Genomic DNA, 17,481 nt, shown 5'->3' with positions numbered 1-17,481 from the left:
GCATCGATCCACGGACAATAAGATCTTACCCGTTGATGTGTTGCATAATGCCATGGTACACTAATGGTCATCGTCGAATGCTGTTTATGGAACAGATGAAAAGATTTTCAGTGTTGAGGAGACTTTCAATGCCCAAAACGACATGGTATATGCCTATTCCTCTAGAGAAGCTGGTGAAAAGGCTCCAAGGATCCAGAGGGGTCATCATCCCTCATCAGTTATGGCGTGGTGGGGTGTGAGCTTCGAGGGCACAACGGAGCTCCATTTCTGTGAAAAGGGAGTCGAAACTTCAGCTTAAGTGTACCAGGAGACAGTGCTTGAGGGACTGGTCAAGAATCTCAACAACACCCTCGTCCATGGACGGAACTGGAGCTTCCAGCAGGACTCAGCCCCAGCGCACAAGGCATGGGCAACCCATCAGTGGTTGGAGGGAAATGTTCCTGATTTCATTTCCACTTCAGATTGGCCATCTGCAAGTCCAGATTTAAACCCTTTAGACTACAAATTGTGGTCCAAGCTTCAGGAGCAAGAAGACATTCCAATAGTGAAAGCTTAAAGCAGTCTCTTCAGAAGGCAGTTGCAGAATTTCCAGTTGATGTGTTGCATAATGCCATTGATGATGGCCACAAAGACTTAACTCTTTGCGCGTGCAAATGGTGGCCATTTTGAATAATTATTTGTGGTTACGGTTCATAATGCATCTATGTAACAATTGTTATTAGGATATTAAAATATCTCTAACCATTTTGTGTCAATTTACTTAAACGTTTGGGACACTATTTATGGTAAGACTATGTAGTGACAGACGGGCAACCGTGCAACAAATCACGGCTCAGTTCAACACAGGCTGTGCTAGACATGTCTCCCAGTGGACCATCCGTAGGAACATGGGTTCTTTGGAGTATGGGAGCTGGCGCCGCACACGGGTGCCAATGTTAACCCAACGTCATCGGGCACGACGACCCACATTTATCGCCACTCACCAGGGATGGACACTGGAACAATGGCATAAAATGATATGGTCGGACGAATCACGATTTCAACTGCACCATGCCGATGGGAGGCACAGTGTATGGCGCAGACCACATGAAGCAATGGATCCTGCCTGCATCGAAGGTGTTGTCCAGGGCACTGGTGTCTCTGTTATGGTCTGAGATGCATTTTTCTGGTATGGAATGGGCCCCCTAGCTGTTCTGGAAGAGACTTTGAATGGTACGCGGTATGTTGAGCTGCTCGGAGACCTTCTCCACCCAATTTTTGCCTTCCAGCGCCCAGACAGTTCTGCGATGTTTCAAGATGATAACCCGCCGCCACATCCCTCCCACGTTGCTCTGGAATGGTTCCAGGAACATGCAGCGGAGGTCCAACGACTGCCATGGCCACCCAGGAGCCCCGGCATGAACCCTATCTAGCATATCTGGGATGTCCTGGAACACAGGCTCCGTGCCACGGATCTTGCACCCACGAACAGACCAGCATTGGCAGCCGCTCTGCAGATGATTTGGTGTCGGCTGCGGGGACTTGTCGATTCACTTCCACGGCGTCTCACTGCAGTTCGCTAAGTCAGTGTACATGTTGTAGACTACATGTTTACAAATAGCGGAGGTTCACTATGACGGACCGCTAGGCTGGTTTCCGTTTCTTATGCATTGTGAAATATTTGATACAGTAGCCAAAGTGGTGAAAACCTTTAACCTTGACAGAGAACGAGACTAATTTTATGTACTTAGAGATGTTACACGCTATCAAAATAATTTGTAGGTATCATTCTGAAGTAGAAATAACCAGCATACCGCACTCAATGCTCCATGGGCTGGGAGAGGGCACATTACTTGTCAATAATGGAATGGATAATAAAATTTGTGACTGTTGAATTTAAATAGCATCCCTCTCTTCTGTAACAGAAGTTAATAATTTTACACAACATAGGATCATGTAGTTTAAAATGTTTGAAGTCATGTCTTTTTCAATGCCAATTGCTGGGCTATATGCATGTACATGCAGTAGTTATGATCGTGGACTCTTTAAGTTGGAGAGTCAATGTACAGTCGCTCCAGAACAGAATACTGTATGAAGATATCTTGACATCAAGAGGCAGGCTGAGTGGCTCTGATGGTTGAGGCAATGACCTTGTGACCCCAACTTATCTGGTTCGATCCTCTCAGTCCAGTGGTTATTTCAGGGTGTTAAAAATAAGTCAGATTTGTGTCGGTAATCGTACTGGCACGTAAAAGAACTCCTTCAAGACAAAATTTCGGCACCTTGGCGTCTCAAATCCATCAAAGTAGTTAGTGGTACATATAAAACCAATAACATTATTATTATTATTATTATTATTATTATTATTAGTAACATCAAGAGTTTGGAGCCGATGCCCTAGGTCTTAGGTCCATTTAAACAACAATCATCATCAAGAGAACGCTCATTCAGTTTTGGAGCGACTGTACATTGCTTTTAAAAACTCAAGATTATTTTTTTAGGCAACGGATAATGCGCGGAACGGTTAATTGAGGGACTGATAATAGGGGTTTTTACTGTATTCGATTCACTTTTGGGTATAAAATTCACGGCATTAAATCCATCATAAATAATATCCTATGATCTCTCCCTGCTCACTAATTTAGATTTGCAACTCACAGCACTAGAGCTACGTGGTAACTCAGAGAAAACCCCTAGAGCGCTCCAAACCTCGAGATTTGCACGTTCCTCATAGTTGTTCAGTAGGGCTTTGGTGTGGGGACCTAATAAGCCGTTGTAAAGTTGTATAGTGGTGATTCCCTGAAAAACAAAATGAACATGAAATATGTGGTAATTGTTGGGTAACTCTTTATGTATGTTGCAGGAATACAAGCACCACCATCTTCTCACAGCCTTTCCCTTAGTAGATTGGTGTTAGCTCGAAAGATGTTGCGGAGAGCCACTTCAGTACTTCACCGACTTGAGAATCCTCCTACACAGGAAGGAAATGAAGCAGATACACCACCAGAAGAAGGAGAAACTGCAAGGTGAATTTCAGTTTTATTATATTATTGGAGTAAGGAGGAGGATTGTGGAAGTGCATTTCTGCAAATACTGCACAATGAGGGCTTGATTGCAGAGAGTTTGGTTTTTTGTTCTATTTGCTGTGGAGGTAATGAGTCTTGCAGCCCATGGTACTTTATCCTCAGTATTACTGTACTACTTAGCTATTGGTTGTTTGGTTTCAAACATACTGGCAAAGTACAAGTATGTGGGATGCCACTTCAGTTGTGAGAGTTGACTACTGTATATATTGCAGTGTTGGAAGATAGGAAACTTAAAAGGGTCCACCATTTCAATACAATAAATGTTATAGTTTGTTTACAACATATATTTACACTTGGAACTAGTTTCGACGCTGTTTGGTGTCATCTTCAGCCAGAATGTGGGAAATAGGCTGGCATGTAGACATCTATATTACACAAGGCGTTTCATTAAACAATACACATCTTACGAGGAGATAAAAACAGGGATGAATATAGAAACAAATGAATCGTTGAGAAAGTAAAAGGTATACATATTAAAAATAACCTTAACCACACATCTTGCAGTGCGAAAATATTCGCCTTGAATGATTCCTGAATACAAACGCACGCGCACACACTTCTGAAGAGCCAGCAGGCAGGAAAAAGTAAGGCTTAAAAATCAAAATTGGGAAAATAGGCAAGGATATAGCATTTATCAAACAGTGCATTACACAGAATTTAACCCCTAATTTTTTGAAAAGCGTCACGAAACAACGTTTTGTTCCTCCCCATCAACAAGATGTTCAGGTGAGGACAAACAAACTTTGGTTAGAAAATGAACTAAAATTTCTCTATAAGAAAAAGTCGTTTTTAAATCATCGCTTATATGAAACTCACTTAAGAGGCAGCCACCTTACTCTCAAGCGCTCAGTGGAATCTTTTTCAAGACGAAGTCCAAATCAAGTTGTTCAATATTTTGTCCAAAAAACAGATAACACTAGAGAAAAAACTTGAAGCACTTAAAAATAAGGTAAAACACAGCAACTCCCCTCCAAAACCTAACAGCAAGCCTAAACTCGCTAATGACACTCTACAACAATTCCACCCACCAGTAATTAATCTTTCCACCACCAATTTAGATGAGGACGATATAAGAATTCTTTCGAAAGGTCCAAAGCACAACTGGCCCTGTTTCAACTCAGCCCTTACAGCCTCCAAACTCGTAGTTGAATCAGAAGTTGCTGTCAGCAAAATGCCATATGAACTACAAGACGAACTCAGAATGGATGTAAAAAAACAAACAAAAGTTTTTCTCAAAAAATCGCACTGCGACCCCTATCACCAAAATCAACAAAGATTCCCTTACTGAAAGAAAACAAATTCTCAATCTTAAAAAGAAAGTCAAAGACAACCAACTCATCATCACAAAGGCCGACAAAGGCAACACAACAGTCATTATGGATAAAACAGATTACATTCAAAAAACCAAAAATTTCTTAGATAATGACTCCTTTTCGATAGTTAAGAAGGACCCTACACAATCAATTCAAAGGCAATTGAAACAAATTCTAAAGAGCACATCTTTTCTCCTCACTGAGCAAGAAAAACAAAAGTTAATTACTATGAACCCAGGTCTACCAACAGCTAAAGCACTACCCAAAATCCACAAAACCGGTGTCCCTATTCGACCCATAATAAACTACAGACCAAGCCCCTTATATAAATTATCTCAATTTATCCAACAATTTCTTAATAAACATTATAAATTCTCATCAAATAAATCCATCAGGAACACTGTAGAATTAGTGAACAAACTAAACAGTTTCAAACTTCAACCATACCATTCAATGCACTCCTTTGATATAGTCAACATGTATCCCAGTATAAAAACCAACTCATTATTCCCGATCATTGAAAAGAACTTACTTGCTAACAATCAACTAAGTAAACTAGAAGTTCAAGACTTTATGACCATATTAAGATTACTAATTAACAATAACTATTTCAAATTCGATAAGATCATTTACAAACAAGATGGTTTGGCTATGGGTTCACCAGCCTCAGGAATTTTAGCAGAGATCTACCTTGATTTCCTAGAGCACACCGCCATCGACAATAACATCAAATTTGCTAATATCCAATTCTGGGCTAGGTACGTAGATGACACATTTATAATCCTAGATGAACGCTCCATAGACGCGCCATCCACCCTCAAAAACCTTAATAACATTGATCATGACATTAAATTTACCTTAGAATCAAAGATAAACAACTCCATCAACTTCCTAGACCTAACAATCAATAGGCACCCCTCTTCGTTCACATATAGTATCTATAGAAAGCCCACTCAAACGGCCACTACTATAAGAAATGACTCACTACATCCCCAAACACACAAAGCGGCTACATATAATAGCTTATTAGACCGAGCATTCAAAATTCCGATGTCCAGAAAAAACTTAAATAAAGAATTGAACACCATTCGCTCTATAGCAAAATTTAATGGATATAATGAATCCTTTATTGAAAGAATAATCAATAAATTCAGACACCGCCCAAAAACCACCCTAATAAAAGACAATACTAGCACTGCCACGTTTTCCACATTTACCTTCAATAAAGAAATTTACAACGTCACTAACGTTCTTAAAAAAACACAACGTTAAAATAGCCTTTTGTACTAACAATAGAAGCACAGAGATCCTACACAACTCTTCATCAATAAATAAAAGTAGTCCTTTTTCTAAATCAGGTGTATATAGGTTTTCTCGCCAAGACTGCAAAAGTTCTTACCTAGGGCAAACAGGACGCAGCTTTAAAATCAGATATGCAGAACATGTCAATGCCATAAAGCACAACCGTTTTTCCGTGGTCGGCCTACATATAAAAGAATTTAAGCACAACTTTACTGAAATAAATCAAGATCTTGAGGTATTAGATATTCTAAACAAAGGTTCTTTCCTAGACGTCACTGAAAACCTCTATATTCATTTAGATCAATATTTCAATCCCAACCTAAACCTAAATGATATCTCAGAGAAACCAAAGATCCTATTCGACTTTCTCATTGAATTTTTCAAAAACATGAATATCCCGAAAAACAGATCTGTCTTTCACATTATGCATAATACTTTGTCACGCCACACACTTTCACCACATCACCCTCCATATTTCCCCTCCTTCCACTCCTCCTCCCCTACCGCTCCTTCCCTCTCCCCTCCTAATCCAACAATGGCCGCTCCCCAGACCTAAACTATCCAACACGCTCTGTTCCTCTTCATCTCGCGCCATAGCTTTACCGCCTTATGTCCCGCAATAAACATCATAGAAACCTGCCCCCACCCTACACGTAACGCTGCAACAATACACCACAAATACTGGCACAGTCAACCTCCAAACTCTCAGAAAACGTATTCCTTAATACCAATTTTATATTCTTGTCGAGCTGAATACCGGACCTGTGAAGATTACAAGATTATTTTGTGCATCTACAGAATGGTGGTGTTAATGAAGCTATGTAATATAGAGAGAGACTTTCAAAGGTGGTTAAATGAAGAAGTTATATCATGTTCAAGATCATGCTTTCACGTCTCTGCACAGTATTTAAAATACAATTTACCGTTGGTCTTTATAGCTATTGTTGAGAGTGAAGGAAAATTTCCTGTTGTGTATGTTTATCAGGAACTCAAGGGAGACTTCATTAGTTAGCCGGAACATAGAAAAAATGATGAACTCTTCTCAGAAGAACTCTTAAGGTTTCACCTTACTTTTTCCTGCCTGCTGGCTCTTCAGAAGTATGTGCGCGTGCGTTTTGTATTCAGGAATCATTCAAGGCAAATATTTTCGCACTGCAAGATGTGTGGTTAAGGTTATTTTTAATATGTATAACTTTTGCTTTCTCAACAATTCATTTGTTTCTATATTCGTCCCTGTTTTTATCTCCTCGTAAGATGTGTATTGTTTAATGAAACGCCTTGTGTAATATAAATGTCTACATGCTAGCCTATTTCCCACATTTTGGCTGAAGATGCCAAACAGCGTCGAAACTAGTTCCAAGTGTAAATATATGTTGTAAACAAACTATAACATTTATTGTATTGAAAAGGTGGACCCTTTTAAGTTTCCTATCTTCCATTCTCAGTTCAATACGGACAAAAATTAAATTCTTAGATTTAAATATTGCAGTGTTCTCGTATGAAAGATTGTTGATAGTGCAGTGTTCCCGCATGAAAGGTTGTTAAGCCATGGGGCGATGTTTCTATCATTCTCTGAGAAACACTGAATGGTAGCTTGTAGGTGTGAAACTTCACAAAATTTTATGGGGCTAAATTTTGTTTTTTAACAGTCCAATTATTGTGCAACAGAGAGATGGTTTTTGTGTTATCTTTAGGGTTAAAATACATTATTTATTCGAATATCAGCCGCATCCCTGTTTTTGCCCTGATTAAGAAACTCATTCAGTTCGCAGTCTTGCTGTATAGTGAATATTTTTGTTAGTATACTAAAACCTCGTTAAGACGTTTCTGCAGGGGACAACAAAAATGAACTTGTTAAGCAGAAAACGTACTACTGAATATATGAATAAAAACTATCTAACATGGATATGGAAACAGCAAATAGAATTTGTTTCCGATATGAGGGCATTTTATGTCGTGTATCCATGGGTACAGTGTAAACTGTATCTATCTTTTCTAAAAACCTTTTACCGGGTGAGTTGGTCGTGCGGTTAAGTTCACGCAGTTGTGAGCTCGTATCCGGGAGATGGTGGGTTTGAACCCCACTGTCGGCAGCCCTAAAGATGTTTTCCATGGTTTTCCATTTTCACACCAGGCAAATGCTAGGGCTGTACCTTAAGGCCACGGCCGCTACCTTCCCATTCCTAGGCCTTTTCTGTCCCATCATCGCCGTAAGACCTATCTGTGTTGGTGCAATGTAAAGCAAATAGCATAAACCTTTTCTTTCGGAGCAGTGGGCTGTTAAACAATGTTTTCTGGTCACATTGTTTGACAGTGAATTGGAGGTTATACTCAACCATGTGAGATTGGCAGGAATGATTTTGGCTGCCATTTTGAATAAACATCGACCAACTCAAATGATAGTCGAAACTTGACCGTGCGAGTTCAACATTCGTGACCTCTGCGCGCTTCAAGATGCGGACGCAGGTTTACTTTCTGACAATTTTAATTTTGTTTTTATTAGTAAGGAATTTCGTGACTTTTTCCGTATCCATAACTAGGCTATCACAAGACAAATATGCACCACACTAGTCAGTTTCAAAAGATTGTTCTTAATCCAGATGTAGGCTACCATATACTGTGACAAATATTCGCTACACTTCACTGCACCGCCCAACACAAAATACATTTCTAACTTATGAATGGAATGCAAAACACAAGCACAAATAGCTTCACTTTTTTTATTCGGCATGCTCGCTGCTAACCGCCGAGCAAAACTGAACATTCCTGATGCTAACAGCTTTCTCCCCAAAGGTGCAGTTTATCCTGTGAAGTTCAGGAATTGCCGTAATCGCGCTTCTGTGGTGACGGCTCTTACATGAGAAATCACGTTTCTGTTTTGCAAGCAATCCTCCGCATTTTCCATATTGATGTTATACACTAAATTAATGAATACATAACTGTTCCACCTAATCAATTCTGTTTATTTGCTTAAGGCAACTTAAAAAACTTTAAGCTATGTTTCTTCTTATGTTTAGCTTATGTTTAGGCTTATTACATAATTTTCAAGAACATATTCCTGTTATCTTAATATTAAAATACATACTAAAACATGTAAAAAAATTACACTTGATTATATTTAAAAGTATGTGTCGTGGAAAAGGATGGGGGTGAGGTGTGTGTTCATGGGTAGAAATGGATTATAGTACCAGTACATTAACCACTGCATTTACGCGAATAATCCCCGCATATTTTTAAAAATGTTTTGAGGTACGAAATTGGGGTGCGGGTTTTATTTGCGTCAAGGTTGCGTACATGCTCCTGGCTCACCTAGTTTTCAATGCTGAATGTACAGTTACGCTTTATGCAACTGTAGATGGAAGAAAACTGTCCCCATATGTCATATTTAAACAGAAAACAATTCAGACTTTTAATAATAAACTGACTCTACATTTAAAAAAAAAATAGTAACTATTTTACAGAGTAATTTAAATTGAAAATTCTCTGCATCAAGATAGAACGCGTCTTCTGGAACGTGCAGGGGTAGCTTTCCGCACTTTCACTTACTTCGGTGTGTCTATAGTGTGTTTCATAGTTGAAAATGCAGTGAAATCATAATTCTTTTGTATTCAGCGTTTTGAGGAACGCCACAATATCACGTAGCAGGCAGTACACAGAAAAGCAGAATCCGCCAAAACTGGTGAGGGTTGGCATTTATGAATTACAAAATTGCTGTTAATTCAAAATCACATCATTGGAAGTCCAGTTTCTGTATTACAAAGACTTCGAATTAACGAGGTTTTACTGTATTGCAAAACTAACATTGGATATCGCCGGTGTGTGTATTTCAAGTAACCGATCATGTTACTGTCCAGTAAAAGAAACCATGTGTGAGAAGTGTTTTAGGCCTGTATTCACCAACATCGGTAACTTTTGCCGTTATCTTAGATTTCCAAAACTCTGATACGTCATTATCTCAGATAACGCTCACTTCATTATTCACCACAGAATTTATCTCAGTGTACCAAAACTTAAGTTTTCGTTTCAATCTGAGCTAGAACCGCAAATTTTTCATACTGACCTACAGAAAACAAATGACTACGTGCTACCGCGACTATCGAATTGTAAACAAGTTTTTTTATTCCATTCGGGGTTTGCAAAAATTTTGCATAAATTACAGTATGTCTGCTATTGAGCAGAAACGAAGAAAGTAGCCTAATATGATTTTCCAAGAGTGAATTCTTATTGAACTTGGTGGCAGAAAGCATTAACAAAGGGAATAAGAAAACCAATTATAGCCTGCAAAATTTACTTCGCTCAAAAAATAAGGCAGTATTCCTTAATTCTTCATTAAGTCACCCAGTTGTGTACCCTACAAGATATTAGCTATAATCGAGAATTCATTTTAGGCCTACCTGTGTGTTGGGAATTCCAGGTTATGTTCAGAAGCTTTAGATAACCTAAAATGTGTCTGAAAATCAGTGTCATCGTAGTCCTGGAAATACGTCGCACATTCTTTTATCCATCTAGGACGTTTATTAATGCATAATCTTGATCATATTACTTGTTGCTGTGATTTTATCTTTCAGATATTCCAGCCCGCTTAGATTTCCCATTTTACCGGTCAACCAATCTCCGGTAAAATTTTAAACCGAAATAATACCCGTTATCCGAGATAGTATTCTTGGTGAACACAAACTTCACTGTTGTCTGAGATAAAAGCATTTACGCTCGTTGGTGAATACGGGAATATTAGACGTGGAGTATGACAAACTTGTAAGTAATTTAGGAGAGGATTCTAGTGATGCAAGAGACAGCGATCTTCCCATCTACAGGAAGAGCCCATTGCAAGTCCAGATTAATGAAATACCTGTCACGTAAGTAGGCCTACTTGCTCATTTTCATGGAAAATATATTTCATAGCAGTGATATTTGCGTAAAGACCACGTGGAGTGATACGAAATATTTGTTTATGCCTACGTTACTCTTTTGATAGAAGGAATTTTAGTTCATTTCATTTTTTTCTTTTTCAAAATGAACCTTCCTAAAATGAGGGTTCGGGTATTATTCGACAGCGAGGATTATTCGGGTAAATACAGTATTCACACTAAAATATCCTGGTAACAAAAATAACTGAAGTTACGGTTTGCTGTTGTCACTGTTCATATACATACGTACATATATTATCATTATAGACTGTTATACCTTTCAGCGTTCAGTCTGCAAGCCTCTGAGAATTTACTAAACGTCGCCACAATCCTCGATTTGCAACTAGTGTTGTGGCCTCATTTTGTTCTATACCTCTTATCTTTAAATCGTTAGAAACTGAGTCTAATCATTGTCGTCTAGGTCTCCCTCTACTTCTCTTACCCTCCATAGCAGAGTCCATTATTCTCCTAGGTAACCTATCTTCCATTCGCCTCACATGACCCCACCACCGAAGCCGGTTTATGCGTACTGCTTCATCCATCGAGTTCATTCCTAAATTAGCCTTTATCTCCTCATTCCGAGTACCCTCCTGCCATTGTTTCCACCTGTTTGTACCAGCAATCATTCTTGTTACTTTCATGTCTGTTACTTCTAACTTATGAATAAGATATCCTGAGTCCACCCAGCTTTCGCTCCCGTAAAGCAAAGTTGGTCTGAAAACTGCCCGATGTAAAGATAGTTTCGTCTGGGAGCTGACTTCCTTCTTACAGAATACTGCTGATCGCAACTGCGAGCTCACTGCATTAGCTTTATTACACCTTGATTCAATCTCACTATATTACCATCCTGGGAGAACACACAACCTAAATACTTGAAATTATCAACCTGTTCTAGCTTTGTATCACCAATCTGTTATTCAATTCTGTTGAATTTCTTACCCACTGACATTAATTTAGTCTTCAAGAGGCTAATTTTCATACCAAACTCATTGCACCTATTTCCAAGTTCCAAGATATTAGACTGCAGGCTTTCGGCACAGTCTGCCATTAAGACCAAGTCGTCAGCATAGGCCAAACTGCTTACTACATTTCCACCTAACTGAGTCCCTCCCTGCCATTTTATATCTTTCAGCAGATGATCCATGTAAACTACGAACGGCAAATTTGAAAGATTACAGCCTTGTCTAACCTCTGTTAAGTACCCTGAACCAAGAACTCATTCTACCATCAATTCTCACTGAAGCCCAAATTGTCAACATAAATGCCTTAGATTGATTTTAATTATCTACCTTTAATTCCATAGTCCCCCAGTATAGCGAACATCTTCTCCCTCGGTACCCTGTCATATGCTTTCTCTAGATCTATGAAACATAAACACAACTGCCTATTCTTCTCGTAGCATTTTTCAATTACCTGGCGCATATTGAAAATCTGATCCTGGCAGCCTCTCTGTGGTCTGAAACCACACTGGTTTTCATCCAACTTCCTCTCAACAACTGATCGCACCCTCCCTTCCAAGATGCCAGTGAATACTTTGCCTGGTATGCTATTCAATGAGATACCTCGATAGTTGTTGCAATCCTTCCTGTTCCCTTGCTTATAGATAGGTGCAATTACTTCTTTTGTCCAATCTGAAGGTACCTTACCAACACTCCACACTAATTTTACTACTCTATGAAGCCATTTCATCCCTGCCTTCCCACTATACTTCATTTCAGGTCTAATTTCATCTATTCCTGCTGCCATATGACAATTGAGTTTTTTTTTTTACCATCCTTTCCACTTCCTCAAGCATAATTTTCCTCCTCCCCATGAGCTTGGTTGTTTGCAATACCACTAGGATGATTTCCTTTTACATTGAGATGTTCAAAATATTCCCTCCACCTCTCCAGTGATTCCCTGGGATCTGTTGTGAGTTCACCTGAATTACTAGAAACACTGTTCATTTCCTTTTTCCCTCCCTTCCTAAGGTTCTTTATTACTGTCCAGAAAGGTTTCCCTGCTGCTTGAGCTAGTCTTTCCAGGTTATTACCAAAATCTTCCCATGACTTCTTTTTGGATTCAACAACTATTTGTTTCGCTGTGTTTCTTTCATCTACATACAAATCCCTGTCTGCATCGGCCCTTGTTTGGAGCCATTTCTGATAAGCCTTCTTTTTAAGTTTACAAACTGCTCTCACTTCTTCATTCCACCAAGATGTTCGCCTTTTCCCATCTTTACACAGAGTTGTTCCTAGGCATTCCCTTGCTGATTCTACTACAGCATCCCTGTATGCCACCCATTCACTTTCTATATCCTGAACCTGCTTACTGTCTACTGTTCGAAACTTCTCAGTAATCATATCCATGTACTTCTGTCTAATTTCCTCATCCTGGAGATTTTCTACCCTTATTCGTTTGCAGACAGTTTCACTTTCTCTACCCTAGGCCTAGAGATACTTAGTTCACTACATATCAGATAGTGGTCTGTATCATCGAAAAATCCGCAAAAAACTCGTACATTCCTAACAGATTTCCTGAATTCGAAGTCGATTAAGATATAGTCTATTATGGATCTGGTACCCCTAGCCTCCCATGTGTAGCGGTGTATAGCCTTATGCTTGAAGAATGTATTCGTAACAGCTAAACCCATACTAGCACAGAAGTCCAGCAAACGCTTCCCATTCCCATTTGCTTCCATATCTTCCCCACACTTACCAATCACCCTTTTGTATCCTTCAGTTCTATTCCCAACTCTTGCATTGAAATCGCCCATTAGCACTATTCTATCCTTGCTGTTGACCCTGACCACGATGTCACTCAATGCATGTCTAACAGAAACTATGTTGTGTGCAATGGTATTCCTGATAAAGAGCCCTACCCCAGACTCTGCCCTTCCCTTTCTAATACCCGTCATGTGCACTTTATAATCTATCTCTTCCTCGTTATCTCCCCTTACCCGAATATCACTTACTCCTAGCATATCCAGATGCATCCTCTTCGCTGACTCAGCTAGTTCTACTTTCTTTCTCCCATAAGCCCCATTAATATTGATAGCTCCCCATCGAATTCCATTTCGTTCGCCAAGTTGTTTCCAAGGAGTCCCTCGCCTGTCAAATGGGAGTGGTACTCCGTTACTCCCATAGGTCCGAGGCTTGCTTAAAATGTTCTGAGCTCAGTAAATTCATGAAGCAGGATGCTACCTTACTTGCACATAGTCCAAGTGAGGATCTCTCCTCTAACGGGTTATGGACCACCGGTGAATTGTATAGTCCTAGCCGCCTGAGCACAAGGAGGGCCATGACTCAGAATATGTCAGAAATGCCCACTCCCATTCCATAGCAACTGGTATCCCGACTATCAGGACCACTTACTAGGCCACTCAGCTGTTGCTCATGGTTCACGAACTAGGACGTGACTACAGTAACCCACAAACATGATCATGTAAAAACTCCTTGTCAAATTAACCATTCTCACTGAAATATTGTGCCAACAAAATAACTAAACTGAAGAGGTTTGCCATTATCACTGTTCATATATTATGTAAAAACTTTTGTAAAATCTTTGTGGCAGATGTAATAACTACACTAGGTGGACAATAATTTGGTGTTCATCTTTAGAACGCTATCCTTGTTGTGTACTGAAACAGAGCCATTGCCTTGTTGGGACTCCTGTACTGTTCTGTATTTAACTGTTGGCACCTTTGATGGTGGCTTGCAACCAGTCCTGCAATTAGGAAGAAACGAAAGTGTATAAACATGAGTGTGCGAGGAAATGATATTTTGTGTGAGTGACTGTGGTATGAAATGGAATGGTGTATGGCTTTTAGTGCCGGGAGTGTGAGAGGACAAGTTCGGCTCGCCAGATACAGGTCTTTTGATATGACACCCGTAGGTGACTTGTACGTCGTGATGAGGAGGAAATGATGATGAAGACGATACACACACCCAGCTCCTTTGCCAGTGATATTAACCAATGAAGGTTAAAATTCCCGACCCTGCAGGAATCGAACCCGGGATCTCTGCGGCCAAAGCCCAGCATGCTAACCATTTAGCCATGGAGCCGGATACTGTGGTAGTATTAAGATGTGACTTACCTTCTGATCTCCCCGAGTTACTGATTTGTTATATTTTCGAGGAGCGGTTTCTTGGTCTGTGCCTTAGCTCTGTGCCCAGTGTTGTACTGGTGCATACGCGCAGTCTCGTTCGCTATAGTAGCAAGGAGGAGGGGGAGAGCGTGTCTGTAGCTGTCTCAACATTTGCTATTACTTGCAGGGAGAGGGTGCTGTGACTTAAAAAAATTGTTTGCCGCAGAATTGCATTTTATTCCGAAACCTCTTAAAAGAAGTAAAAGACGGTCATACAAGGATTTTTATTCTCCAAAATATCGTTTAAATTATCTTTATTAAAAATTTTAACTAAATGTATGCCCTTATTCATTCCTTTATAATATCGAGTTCTTGTTCAGTACTAACGAGTTCGTGACCTGTTGCATTTTTATGAGCTAAAAATCTGTTATGCCCTATAGCATTGACATGTTCTGGGTATTTAATCATTAAATTGCAACCAGATTGCCCAATGTAAGATTTTCGCCTTGTGAGCATGTTCATCTGTAGATTCCTTAGTTGAGAAATTTTATCGTTTTTTTTGAACTATTAATTGAATTGTGATTGGAAAACCTATGTTTTGTATTTTTGGTCGAAAATGCAAATTTATAGTTAAATTTATTAAACAGGTGTGTTATCGTGTGTGTACTGGGATTATTGTAAGTGAATTTTACGTACTTATCTATTGTTGTTGATTCCACAATAAGGTTAGTTTTCTGTTTAAAAGTCATTTTATTATTTTATCAACATCCTTAAGATTGAATCCGTTGAAAAGGGCCTGTCGGTGGATAAAATTGAGTTTTCTCCCGTTCAGGTTTCGTGAAAGGAATCATGAATGCTCTGTTCACCCCTCAAGCCTGCAATTTAATCCAAAGCTGCTCATTTCTCGGGCGGTACTTAAATTGAAGCTCAGCAGAGGTTTAGATACCCTCCAGTTAAAGAAGTCATTAATTCTAAATCTACGAAATATAACATAATGAAAATTTTAGGACTGCTTATTGAGATAAAGTCCGATGTTTTTGCGCAATATATGTGATGGCTGCTGTTCAGGGTTGTCCATAATCGCATGCAATATTTAAAAAATATGAGGGAATGTAAATATTGAAACGGGAACGCCCTACGAGCATTGACGTTTCATTCTTTTATTAAGAGGAGCTCGCTAACACCCGGCCGTAAGCATTTAAAACTTGCGCCGAGCGCACAGGCATAATGGGAACTGCAAGCAAGCTCGCGATGTTCTAGAACACCGGCCAAGGACAAGCGACGTCACGCAGAAGGTTATTTCGTGTTCCATAGCATTGCTGCATGAACGAAATGTAATATCAATATTTCAATAACGTCACCTTGCAGGCAGGAATAATGAACGCTGCTAGCCGAAATTTCGTGTCAATCGGTGTAAAGATGGCCAAGATATAAAATTTTCTTGGGGCCCACATGTGTAGCCACGCCCACCAACCTTCGGCAATATAAGCGAATCGCCAGCCTGGGGTAAAGCAGAGAGTGTGCAGTGTGCAGCTGAAGTGTGCCGTAGGCAGAGAGAGTGAGGGGAGTCGGCAGTAAGCGGTGAGTTCAGTGTGTGTGTGCAAGTAAGCACGTCGCGATATAATTCGTCACTCGGTCCGGCTGTATACTTGAGTTCAGAAACGTTAGTGTTAGAAGCTTTCTCCGTGGGCTTCACTTCATTTAAAGACTGTGTTTCTAGCATAAACTGTGCCAGCCTTGATTTCATTTAAAGACTGTGTTTCTCGCATAAACTGTGCCAGCCTTGGTTTCATTTAAAGACTGTGTTTCTCGCATAAACTGTGCCAGCCTTGGTTTCATTTAAAGACTGTGTTTCTCGCATAAACTGTGCCAGCCTTGGTTTCATTTAAAGACTGTGTTTCTCGCATAAACTGTGCCAGCCTTGATTTCATTTAAAGACTGTGTTTCTAGCATAAACTGTGCCAACCTCGATTTCATTTAAAGACTGTGTGAAAGCAGCGATAGTGTTTCTAGCCAACCCTGATTTCATTGAAAGACTGTGTGAAAACAGCGATAGTGTTTCTAGCATACTGTGCCAGCCTGCATTTTATTTAAAGACTGTGTTTATCCATTTTCGGAACTGTGTTCGTAATAAAACTGTGCCGACCTTCATTTCATTTAAAGACTGTGTCTGTCTGTTGAACTGTGTTCGTAATAAACTGTGCCAACATTCCCTCTTAAAGACAGTATTAACTTGTGGAATACAGTATCGTGATTTCTTTCCGAGGAACCATGCCAATTCCCATCATAACCTGTTCAGAATCGCGTATGATCTTAAGTGCCAGAGATAATCTTCTGAAAATTACGACGTAACAGAACTTGGACTGTCGTTTATTTCAACAAGTGTGTGAATATTGTGCTCATGGAGTACAGTGCAGAGACTGTACCTGGTAAATTTAATTTTCTTTGTGAAGTGCTTAATCACTGCACCTCGGAAGGTCCTAGATTGTTTTCGTTTGTTTATTATTCCAAATACGATAATTCCTTCCATCTTATCCTCGTGGAACTGTGACTCTGACTTTATCCTTGCTGCTAAAGTGCGTTCAACATCATTGACTGTGGGAACTATTTCGGCGTGCTTCGCCTTAGAGAGATGTCACACCAGAGTCCCATGACGTCCGATGTGGAAGCTCCACATTTCCCCGTTCCTGCCTCAGGTTCGAGTCATCAACACTAATACAGAGAAAACACCAACGACCGCAAGACGACGCCGACCGCAAGACGACGCAGCCGCCGCAGGACGACGTCCCCTCCACGCCTTCAGGGACAACTCCACGATTCAGCTGTAA

General features: G+C 39.9%; 1 protein-coding gene across 2 annotated transcripts in view; it reads left to right on the top strand.

Annotated features, from left to right (window-relative positions):
* The window catches only part of LOC136878835 (large proline-rich protein BAG6), a 281,352-nt gene that overhangs the window by 22,665 nt on the left and 241,206 nt on the right, over positions 1–17,481 (top strand). For both annotated transcript variants that reach the window (XM_067152362.2, XM_067152361.2), the window contains exon 5: positions 2,843–3,005. In XM_067152362.2, coding sequence (XP_067008463.2) covers positions 2,843–3,005 — 163 coding nt within the window. The remainder of the gene's footprint in view (positions 1–2,842; positions 3,006–17,481) is intronic.

The sequence above is a fragment of the Anabrus simplex genome, chromosome 8, assembly GCF_040414725.1.
Source record: "Anabrus simplex isolate iqAnaSimp1 chromosome 8, ASM4041472v1, whole genome shotgun sequence".
Classification (NCBI taxonomy): domain Eukaryota; kingdom Metazoa; phylum Arthropoda; class Insecta; order Orthoptera; family Tettigoniidae; genus Anabrus; species Anabrus simplex.
The sequence above is the reverse complement of the archived record's forward strand: the minus strand, read 5'-3'. Positions and strand labels throughout refer to the sequence as shown.